This window comes from Natator depressus, chromosome 14 (genome assembly GCF_965152275.1).
Source record: "Natator depressus isolate rNatDep1 chromosome 14, rNatDep2.hap1, whole genome shotgun sequence".
In the NCBI taxonomy this organism is placed as follows: Eukaryota; Metazoa; Chordata; order Testudines; family Cheloniidae; genus Natator; species Natator depressus.
The window spans coordinates 34992493-35004364 of NC_134247.1; the positions used below are offsets into that span (position 1 = coordinate 34992493).

Here is an 11872-nt window from a genome sequence, read left to right on the forward strand (position 1 = left end):
ACCAACCTGTTAGCAAGGAAACCGTGAGGAGTGAATCGCCCCTTGAGCTCCATTCTAGGCCCATGCAGGGAAGAATTTCATTAGTACTGGACTCCCAGAAATTGGGGTCCAAACCCCTAAGAGACACAGGCACCCCATTCCCATGGACTGTCACTGGGAACAGGGAACTTGCCTACCGTTAGTGCCTATCACCTGGTAAAGCGGCCATTCTTTGGCAGGAAGAAGGGTCTGAGCGAGAAATTTATATCTTAGCTGGAGGTTTCTGTGTAAACAGACTGGCTGTCATCTGAATCCCAGCTGGGGATGATTCTCAAAGAGGAGGAAAGATATAAAAATGAGGAACAGCGGACACAAATCACCTCTGTCCCCGCATCTCTACTCGCAGCATCAACAACGTCTGAAAGACAAATGAAGCATCACTGAACTGGGGAAGTGGTCCTGGCTGAAGGTCCAGCCAGACTGCTGTGAGCATGTGGTGAGAACCATCAAGTTCACTTAGCTTGTTAAGTTTGTGTACTTTACCTTTTATTTCTTTGTAACCAGTTCTGGCTTTTAGGCCTCATGCTTGTAATCACTTAAAATCTCTCTTTCTTTAGTTAATAATCTTGTATTATCATGTCTTTGAATATCTCCCCTTGTAAGAACACCTTAAAGTACCTGAAACTGGGCCACAATTCTGGAATTGGGTGAGATGGGAAACCCAGAGTCTAGCTTTGTGATGATGTCATGGCTCTCCAGCTGCTCTCTCACATTCAAACCATCAAAGACAACGCAGCGCTGCAATGCCCAGGGTGCTATTTGCAATCAGAACCTTTTTATTTTTCGTTCTGTTTATTTGTCAAGCTCAGCAAAGCAGAATTTTCCATTGTGGGATCTGGAGATGTGGAATGTAAAGTTTTAACACAAAGCTGATTTTAATCATCACAACCCAACACAATATTTGCCAGCATTATGTAAATCACCATCATTGCATTTCTCTAGCGCCCGCCATCCCAGCAGCCCTAAACACTTCCCGAAAGTGGGTAAAAAGCCCTGTGTCACAGACACTGGCACAGAGATGCAAGGCCCAGATGGAGCTGTATCCCCATGGCACGGACTGTGGTACTGCACACAGCGATGCATGGTGACCTGGAGCTCTGCGTGGCGTGTGTCACTCCAGCACATCCCTGTTGGTCCCTTTGGCTTCCGCAGAACTGAGGTTTCACTATAGGCAGACTGAGCTCCCAGCCTTTCTGGGTGAGAAGCTCCTGTTCTGAGTGTGACCCACAGCCGGGCTGGGTCTGCAGACAGCCAGGGCTGACACTCAGCTTGTGTAAATGGTAGAGCTCTGCATTAGTGGGGCTCCAGCTGGATCAAAACGGGGGCAGGATCAAGAGCTAATTTAAGACAAGATTTAACAAGTGGGTTTGCCAAGCACTAGGTGGGAGAAGAGGGAAGAGTGAGGGGCGGGTCGACACTGACAAGCTCATGCAGTTACACAGGCCCCAGGAGCTTTCAATTAAAAGGTTTGTTGGAATTTCTGTCTATGCTGCATTCATTCCCCTCTCCCCACAAACTACTGGTCATTATTATTGTGAGGCCTTTTGTTTCCTGGTGGATGGTTTTCCTCAGTCTGGGGATCCTTTCTCCAGTCTGGAATGGTATTGCGCAACTCTTTGGTTATCGCCAATAAAACATCATCTGCCTTTTTGCTGTCTTCATTACAGTCATCATTAAAAATCTCGATGGGCCGATTCCCATACAGGTCTTTTAGCTTTTTGTTCAACTGTGTCACTTTCATGGGCTCCAGGATGCTGTCTGGCCTGTTCATCCCCAGGAAGGCGAAGGAGAATTTCTCGTTATTGTCTGAGTGCTCACAGCAAACGGCTGTCCAGATGTGACTGGGCACCACCACCCTTCCTGCATCTCCGTTGGTGTTACTTTGTTTGTCATCCTTCGTAATGGGGATTTTATATTTTTCACTGGGCACTGCTCCAGTCACTAGGAAGGGTGTCCCTTTCTGATTTTTCGTATTAAGGCAGCTCTTTGTTAACTGAATCTTGAGATTTCGTTCCAGCTCATACCAATTGACCCTATTGAAGCAGGGGTCCTCGGGGACCGCGTTGGTGAGCGTGAAGGTGGCTATTCGGCTGTGTTGATCACACTGGAAGGCGTTTGGGTTCAGGTGTCCCCGGTCATAGTGTGTGTGATCATAATCTTCATCGATGGCTTGCTTTTCTTTCAGTTTTTCTTTGTTGGCTTGCTTTTCTTTCAGTGTTCCTTTTTCTTTCAGCTTTCGAAGCAGGTTTCCTTCTGTCTCCATGTTTGCCTCTGATAAATCAGCCAGCTGGAAATAGAGCCAGAGTCCTTACATTCAACTTGCATCAAAATGTCTATGACACAGAGCAGCAGGGAATCAAGGGCAAAACCAATCTCTGCCTCTTGACTCTATGTACTTTCATCACCCAACTCTGAATCCCCCTCTTTTCCTGCTTTATCTGCTTAATTTAGGATGCCCAGCAAATGATTTAATGTGCTGGCCAGTTCTCCCAGCAGCACAGGACAGAGCGTGTGTGTCTCCTGGTGCAGATCACGGCCTTAGGGCACTTGCACGGACAGGACTAAGGTTCGACTAAAGCCGTGCATTCAGTTCCAGAGAGGTGACTCATAAATGCAGTGGCCGCTGGTGCACACTATTAATATTGCACTCATAAATGGGGGAAGGGGTTGCTGGGGCCTCTATGGGGCAGAGTCACGGTTGTTTGCGTGCCTGTGTAACCCATGTGCCTAATAAGGAGATCTCTCTTTTTAAGAGACCCATTGGGGGGAGGTAGGAGTGGGTTGTTATGCCTGGGTCATTGTTGCTAGGCAGATTTAGCACTCCACATCCAGAAGCTTCTGGTATTGGGTGTGGTAGTTTTGGGGTCTGCTCCCATAGGCCCTCTCTCTAGTCTGTTGCTGGGGTCAGACTCCATGAGGGCAAGCAGTCAGGGCAGCTACTAAGTGCCATGTGTCCTGTGTGAGTTGGGAGAAGCCGAGCTCAGGAGCAGACAGCAGGCTGTTGTCCCTAACTCAGAAGCATTTTGCAGCAGGTCAGTGATATTGTTAACCCTCGAACAGCTAGGGTTGCCAACTTTCCCGGCCCAGACACCATTGCTGCAAAGGGCAACTCTCCTGGTCTGGCTGGAAGAGTTGGCAACCCTACAAACAGGGAAACGTGGGCAATGTTAATTACAGCACAGGGAAATTGGGAGGGAAAAATAACTTCCTCTATAATTGTATGCTTTGAATGTTGTTTTGATTTTAGCCAAACTGTTCTAGTTAACTCTCTCAACTAGTGTGATTCACCAACTTTTCTTTAAATGTCGTAATGGGGAAAGAGTCATTTATATTTTATTCTCAATTTTTGTATTTTCTTGTAACAGGGTTTTCTTTAAATCTCTACACTTGTGACTTAACTGAGTGGCTGGTTAATCACTTAGCTGACAGACTAGCAGTGATTTCAGCAGAGGAGGAGTCTGCATGGCTTCCAACTAAAGATTCCTACAAGCAAGTGGAGGGAAAATGCTGTTTTAGACTCAGCAAATTGTACAGATTTGGTGGTCAAAGACTCTGAGACTTAGGTGAACTCAATCTAAGCTTTTGGGAACTCTTAAGTTTCTTCTCACTGTGTTTCCGTGGGTGTCATAAATATAAAGGAAAGGGTAAACCCCTTTAAAATCCCTCCTGGCCAGAGGAAAAATCCTCTCACCTGTAAAGAATTAAGAAGCTAAAGGTAACCTCGCTGGCACCTGCCCAAAATGACCAATGAGGAGACAAGATACTTTCAAAAGCTGGGAGGAGGGAGAAAAACAAAGGGTCTGGGTCTGTCTGTGTGATGTTTTTGCTGGAGACAGAACAGGAATGGAGTCTTAGAACTTAGTAAGTAATCTAGCTAGGTATGTGTTAGATTATGATTTCTTTAAATGGCTGAGAAAATAGCTGTGCTGAATAGAATGAATATTCCTGCCTGTGTGTCTTTTTTGTAACTTAAGGTTTTGCCTAAAGGGATTCTCTATGTTTGAATCTAATTACCCTGTAAGGTATCTGCCATCCTGATTTTACAGAGGTGATTCCTTTTTACTTCTATTAAAAGTCTTCTTGTAAGAAAACTGAATGCTTTTTCATTGTTCTAAGATCCAAGGCTTTGGGTCTGTGGTCACCTATGCAAATTGGTGAGGATTTTTACCAAACCTTCCCCAGGAAGTGGGGTGCAAGGGTTGGGAGGATTTTGGGGGGGAAAGATGTGTCCAAACTATGTTTTTTCAGGAACCCAGATAAAGTTTGGTGGTGGCAGTGGAAGTCCAGGGGCAAAAGGGTAAAATAGTTTGTACCTTGGGGAAGTTTTAACCTATGCTGGTAAAAGTAAGCTTAGGAGATTTTCATGCAGGTCCCCACATCTGTACCCTAGAGTTCAGAGTGGGGAATGAACCCTGACAGTGGGGAACAAACTGTTGAGATTTTAATTTGTTTTCTTCATCTTCACAGTAATACATAAACATAAATAATGTCAGTGGGTTATAAAATAGCCATGTTATGCTGTGAAAATTAGATTATTTGTTTCTTCATCATAAGATTTTATAAAAAGTTATTTAATTTCATTTCTTTAGTTCCTTTTGGGACTTGAATGTGGGGAGGCTGACCCTGTGTAATCCTTGCTGAAAATCCTTAGATACCGAACTCTGGGTCTCCAGCTAATTTTCTATAGGAGTTGAGCTTCTTTTAGGCACTGAAAAGGGGCAATGAAGTAAACTCTAGCCCACCCATTGTCAGGGTCGGATTAACTTTTTGTGGGCCTGGCACCAAACATATTTGTGGGGCCTCTTGGGGAGTGAAGGGGCCAGGGGCAAGAGCACAGCAGGCAGCGTGGATTTGATTTAAATCATGATTTAAATCACTAGTCAGGAAGACTCGATTTAATCAAAGTGCATTCTTGTTGGTTGTTATAACATTAATACATATTCTTCACAACTCAGAGATAGATGTAGGTTTCATTTTTAGAAGGTACACACTATACATTTTTAAACAGTGATTTATTTTGAAAACTTTTCAGATGAGATTTACAGCTTGTGACATTATTGACATAAGCTGGGACCGTATAGATCATTGTTGCAACCAAAGTCCTGAAGTGGCACCAAATCTTGTATAAAGGGGGTCAAATGAGGTGTCTAAGACAAGGTTATGATTTGCTGGTTATGATTATGCTGTCTATATGTGTGTATCATTTTTATAGTTAAAGCTATGAATATTGGCTCTATACTGTCTGTATTTCAAACTTGTGCTATGCTTCTGGGGAACACTCCAGACAAGCTGGTGTCAGCTCTGCCTAGCCTACTTGATGGCCCATTAAGGACCACCAGATATTCAGTTGACCCACTGAGAGAAGGCAGATGTGCCTTGCGGCTCAGCAAGGTGTGCAGGGACCTGCCTATGGACAGAACTCTGAGGTTTTTCCAGGCCAGGTGATGGACAGCTTGTCTTTGGGACACAGAAAGAAAGACCACATGGCAAGAGAATATAAAAAGCTGCTGCAGCTCCCCCATCTTGTCTTCAATCCTGCTTCTTACCTCTGGAGGGACTTTGCTACACTGAAGCTTTGAACCAAGGACTGAAAGACCCATCCCAGCTGTGGATGTTCTCCAGAGACTTGATTTGAACCTGCAGTTTATTCCATCACTGCTGCAAGCCTGAACCAAGAACTTTGCCATCACTGTATGTCATTGATTCCATTGAACCAATTCTAGCTCTCATCTATATCGTTTTCCTTTTATGAATAAACCTTTAGATTTTAGATTCTAAAGGATTGGCAACAGTGTGATTTGTGGGTCAGATCTGATTTGTATATTGACCTGGGTCTGGGGCTTGGTCCTTTGGGATCGAGAGAACCTTTTTTCTTTTACTGGGGTATTGGTTTTCATAACCATTTGTCCCCATAACAAGTGGCACTGGTGGAGATAGTGGGAAACTGGGGTGTCTAAGGGAATTGCTTGTGTGACTTGTGGTTAGCCAGTGGGGTAAAAGCAAAGTCCTCTCTGTCTGGCTGGTTTGGTTTGCCTTAGAGGTGGAAAAACCCCAGCCTTGGGCTGTAACTGCCCTGCTTGAAGCAATTTGTCCTGAATTGGCACTCTCCGTTGGGTCCCACCAGAAGGAGCATCGTTACACTGGGGTATCTGAGGGAATTGCTTGTATGACTTCTTGTTAGGCAATGGGGTGAAACAGAAGTTCTCTGACGAGTTTGGTGTGCCTTAAGAGTAAAGGACCCCCAGTCTTGGCCTGTGACTGCCTTGGCCTAAGCAGTTTGTCCTAAACTAGATGCTCTAAACTGCGTCCCACTAGAGCACACCATTGTTACAGCCTCTTACCTGCCGGTGGCTCCGCTGATCAACTCTCCTCCTCCCTCCCGGTGCCTCCCGCCCACGGCGAACAGTTGCTTCACGGTGTGCAGGAAGATCCAGGAGGGAGGTGGAAAGAGGCGGGGCAGGGGCTTTGGGGGCGGGGTGGAGCAGGGGCAGGAAGAGATGAGGAAGAGGTGGAGTGGGGGCAGGGCCTGGGGTGGAGTGGGTGTGTCAAGCACCTCCCACCTAGGAGAGAAGTCGGCGCCTATGGTACAAGGTATACCTGAAAACTCATAAGTTGCTGGTCAATATTGTCCTGATAAAATATGTGTGGCAACATTGTGTGAGAAGTTATAAGATTCCCCTGGATGGTGTTATTAATACGAGTTCCAAACCACAGCTCTGCCCAAACAGAAGCTGGCATACAAGTCTGTCCTGAACAAAGGAATGTGTGCTCTGCTTAAGTTGCATTTAAGCAGTGAACAGATTCATCAAGCAGGAAGCAAGAGAAAAGAAGTTCAAATTTCAAACAGGTGGGAAACCAGCAGAAAAATCCTTACACTTAGACACTGTCTCCTCAATCTCAGCTGGAAATTCTTCTCAAAGGGGGGACAGGACTATAAAAAGAAGGAAACACCCCAAGACACAATATTTTCTCTCTCTCTCTCTCTCTCTGCCCATCGTAATTATGGCACATGAAGGACAATAGAAGCAGCATTGGACTGGGGGCGATCTAATCCAGGGTGTTTAAACTGAAATGTCTGGGAAACTCCATTTGAGTTGGCTAGTTGTTTGCATATTATTTTTGTTAAAGAAATAACAGAGTTTATATAATTTGTATTGAACAGGAGAGGTCTGGGTTATACAGGACACACATTTCTAGGGGAGAATTTAAGACTGGATGTGTGCTGGGGTCACCCTACAGTATAACCAAGGCTGCTAGGAGCCCAGCTGTGGCTGGCTGGCTGCAGCGCACACACACAGAGAGACGTAGCTGAGAGTGACTTGCATGCTGGAGGCTGTTTGTGAGCGGTCCAGATGGGAGGCTGCAGCAGTAAAGCATTGTAAAGGGCACCCTGGATTGGTGAGCAGGGGTGACACAGTTACTCATTACTCTGGATTGTACCCTGGTAGGTCACACAGCCATCGGCCTTTAAGCACAGGAACATTGGCACTAGTCCAGCTTGTCCAGATCCTCTGGCACTGGAAAATGTTACACTGATTACAACAGAAGGACTGGGAGGAGAGAGAAGTCAAGAGACATTGGCTTGATTGGCACATTCAGTAACTAAAAGACCAGATTTGCTTTAGAGGAAGAATTTCAATAGCAACACAGGGTGTGAAAAGGCTGTGTTTGTCCACTACTTGGAAAAGAACCATGGGCTCGATCCACAAAAGGACTTAAACACCCAGCTGCCACTTTAGGCACTTACATCGAAAACTTAGGTCCTCAAAACCTGTGCTTGGTTAGCCCTGTACGTCCTAAAGTCCCTAGGTGCTTACATTTCCACTGGTAAAATCACAGAATTATAGAAATGTCGTGCTGAAAGGGACCTTGAGAAGTCAAGTCCAGCCCCATGTGCAGGACCAAGTAAACTAGACCATTCCTGACCCGTTTGTCCAGCCTGTTCTTAAAAATTCCCAGAGATGGGATTCCACAACCTCCCCTGGAAACCTATTCCAGAGCTTAACTCCCCTGATAGGAAAAACTTTCTGACTAATATCAAATGTAAATGTCCCTTGTTGAAGAATAAGACCATAAATTCTTCTCCTGCCTTCAGCGAACGGGGAGAGCCATTCATCACCATCCTCTCTGTAACAGCCCTTAACATATTTGAAGACTGTTATCAGCTGCCCATCAGTCTTCTCCTCTCAAGACTAAACATGCCCAGCTTTTTTTAACTTTCCCTCATATGTCAGGTTTGCTAAACCATTTATCATTTTTATTGCTCTCCTCTGGACTCTCTCCAGTTTGTCCACATCTTTCCTAAAATGTGGCACCCAGGACTGGACACAGTGCTGCAGCTGAGGCCCCACCAGTGCCACGTGAAATGGGACAATTACCTCCCCTGTCTTACATAGGACACTCCTGTTAATACACCCCAGAATGATATGAGCTTTTTTTGCATCTGAATCACATTGTTTTTGACTCATATTCATTTGTGATCCACTATCACCCCCAGATCCTTTTCATCGGTACCGCCACCTCGCTGGTTATATTCCTTATTTTGTAGTTGTGCTTTGTTTTTTTCCTTTCTAAGCGTAGCACTTCGCACTTGTCTTTATTGATTTTCATCTTGTTTATTTCAGACCAATTCTCCAGTTTGTCAAGGCTGTTTTGAATTCTAATACTGTTCTCCAAAGTGCTTGCAACTCCTCCCAGCTTGGTGTCATCTGCAAATTTTATAAGCATACTCTCCACTCCATTATTTAAGTCATTAATGAAAACATTGAATAGTACTGGAACCAGAACTGACCCCGTCAGGACCCCACTAGATATGCCCTCCCAGTTTGACAGCGAACCATTGATCACTACACTTTTTCAACCACTTGTGCACCTACCTTGTGATGGTTTCATGTAGACCACATTTCCCTATTTTGTTTATGAGAATGTCATGGGAAACTGTCAAAAGCCTTCCTGAAATCAGGATAAATCATATCTAATAATTCCCCCATCCACTAGGCCAGTAACCCTGTCAAGGAAGGAAATTATGTTGGGCTGGCATGATTTGTTCTTGACAAATCCATGCTGGCTATTCCTTATAACTCTATTATCCTCTACGTGTTTACAACTGATTGTTTAATATTTTTTCCAGTATCTTTAGGCTTGTTAGTCTATGCTTCTCTTGGTTCCCCTTTTTAAAGATCGGTACTGTGTCTACTCTTCTCCAGTTCTCTGAGACCGCACCCATAGGCACGGAACGCCCTTATATGCATAAGGCACACTGCTGTCTCAGTCCTGTCGCCTGGGCACCTATCTCCTGCTTATGCATGTGATCCTCAAACTAGGCAACCCCATCTATACTGCCCGTGGGATGTGTGGGACCAATGGGCATGCGCAGAAGCAACCTACTGGATTGGGCCTTGCACAAAACCATGCCACTGCAATAGGAGGTGCCCTCCCCCCAATATCTTTTATCCCAATGGTTAAAGATTCACCTGAGATATGAGAGACCTGCCTGCTGGGGAGATCTTTCCCCATTAATGGCTGGCTTTAATGGACAGGTCTCTCATTGTCTCCTGCTGAAGCTGTTCCACTGTGTATAAATACTGAAATAGTCCTTAGACCAGGGAGAGAGTGAGACTGACTCTCTAGTTCAGTGGTTGGAGTACCATGTGAGAGGCCCAACATCCAGTCTCCCTTCTCCAATGCGTGCTTAGTTATTTATACATCATGGAAGAACTGCAACAGGAGAGATTGAGGGAGACCACATCAGAGTAACCAGGGGCCTCCGCACTCTCTTGGGAGGGAGGATACTCAGGTTCACGTCCCCTCTCCACATCCGGCAGAGCGGGGAATTGAACCACAGTCTCCTACATCCAAAGTGAATGATCTGCCCACTGCACTAAAGGATGAGGATAGGGGAAGATCACCTCCTCTTCTGTTTTTGTGAGAAAGTGCTAACTTCAGGACTGGGTGCACAGCTGTGAATCTCGAGCGGCAGGACATTCCTCCCTCCAGCCCAGACTTAGGCTGCTAAGTCCCTTTGAGTGGCAGGGCTTAGGACATATCCCTCTCATCAGCACCTCCAGTTGGCTAGCTTAGGTGATTTCCTGCTGTGTGGCTTTTTGTGGATTCCATTGTTAGGCACCCATCTCTCCCCATGCAGTGTACAGGGAGCCTGCATGCCCCACTGTGTTGGATTCCACTAGGCTGCAAGGAACATAAAAGCTTGATATTGCAATGCTGAGTCGAAGTCCCTTTTGTACATCCAGCCCTAGGGCTCTCCTGGACTCTGGGGAAGGCCTCACTCTGGGCTGGATTCAGGCAGAGGAGCTCTATGCCCATGTGTGGGCTCTGGTTCCTTGGGACCATGGCAGAATCTCAGCTTGCATTTAAAAAAAAGAAGTCTCTAGCTCTTGTGGTTGCACAGAAAAGCTTGAAAATGTGACTCGAATGTGATTGACACAGTGACGCCTGCCTGAGTCTGCAGAGAGCCTGAGAGTATAGCTATGAGCAGGGCAGCTGTCCCATCCAATGCAAGGGGAGTTAACTTCCAGCCCTAGTGCCCTGGAGCCCTGCCAAACCCTCCCAGCAGAGATCTCTGTGTGTGCCCAGAGGGCAGTGGGCCTGGCCCCCCACCAAAGTAGAGACACCCTAGCTGCTGGGTAAGTACTTGGGGCACTCAGCCACCACCCCAACCTCTCTGCATTCAAAAGGGGACCCTGCTTCTCCTGAAAGGGCACTCAGGGAAGGAAGAAAGGAGCCCCAGGACTCCATACCTAGGGCATGGGAGGGGTCCCCGTGCCACCCGTACTCCCAGTGGGCTGTGGTGCTTGGGCAGAGCCATCAGAGTTCCCTGTCGTGGTGCCTAGATGAGACCAAAGAGATTCAGACAGGAGAGAGACTGACCTGCGGCTCCACTTTCCATGGTGAGTGTTCATCTGTGCAATGTCCTTCTGTCATAGTGTAAGCTGACCAAACTGGGATTCGGCTGCTCGTGTCGTAAAAGGTTGCAAAATGATACGTTCCTTCATATTTCTGGCAAATGTTAACGGTGTTTGTAGTGTCAAACCCTTCGGGCTGAATTCTTCCGTAGAAATAGTGTGCGCAGTTATTGAAAGTGGGGACCACTTCAGCCAGCGCCAGCCCAGCCCAGAGCGAGGCAAAGCCCAGCAGTGCGAGGGGCCCCATGGCTCACAGTGTCAGAGCCAGTCCCTTTGCAGCTGCTACTTATACCGTTCCTCGGAGAGCCACCTCCACTAACCCTCTCGGGCTGAGTAATCTGTGGGCTTCCTGCCAGGGCCTTCCCAAGGGCTGGGCTGGGCCATGCAGCCACGGCCCTTGAGCAGGGGTGATGCAGGCCATTACGAGGGCTGTGCAAATATTCGATTCAGGTGAAAGCCCAACAAATCTGGGGTGTGAGACTGATTTTGGGTCAACTCCAAATGAAAATGTTTCAAATTTTTTGGTGAAACTACATGTTGCAAAATGTTTTGTTTTCTTATTGAACAAAATGTTTCATTTCAATTGAAAAGATTTTAAAAGCCTTGAAAAGGTTTTTATTTAAATAACATTGAAGGGAAATCTGAAACAAAATGTATTTACAAAACAAAAAGTCAAAATATTTAGTTTCCTAAAAATACCCAGAAGAAACTGTTCTGACATTCCTCCCCACCCCCTTCCCCGCCCACACACACACTTTTATTTTGACTGAAACAATTAGACAAAAGCAGCTGTTTTGGCTGACCTGGATCTGCATCTTTTGAGGAAAAAAGGTTTTGCATTACAAATTTGCCCAGCACAAACCTTCTAGGAGCTGAAGACAGTGAAATGGGTGAGTGGCTCATTCCCTCTC

The 11872-nt window shown here is 46.1% G+C and overlaps 1 protein-coding gene across 1 annotated transcript; it reads right to left on the reverse strand.

Moving 5' to 3' along the window:
• Nucleotides 1–973: 973 nt before the first annotated feature.
• On the reverse strand, nt 974–11215 carry LOC141998738 (endonuclease domain-containing 1 protein-like). Its single transcript, XM_074971731.1, has 2 exons — nt 10927–11215; nt 974–2326 (listed from the first exon to the last, which is right to left on the reverse strand). The coding sequence occupies exons 1-2, from the start codon at nt 11206–11208 to the stop codon at nt 1556–1558; spliced, it is 1053 nt and encodes a 350-aa protein (XP_074827832.1). The 5' UTR covers nt 11209–11215; the 3' UTR covers nt 974–1555.
• Nucleotides 11216–11872: the final 657 nt, after the last annotated feature.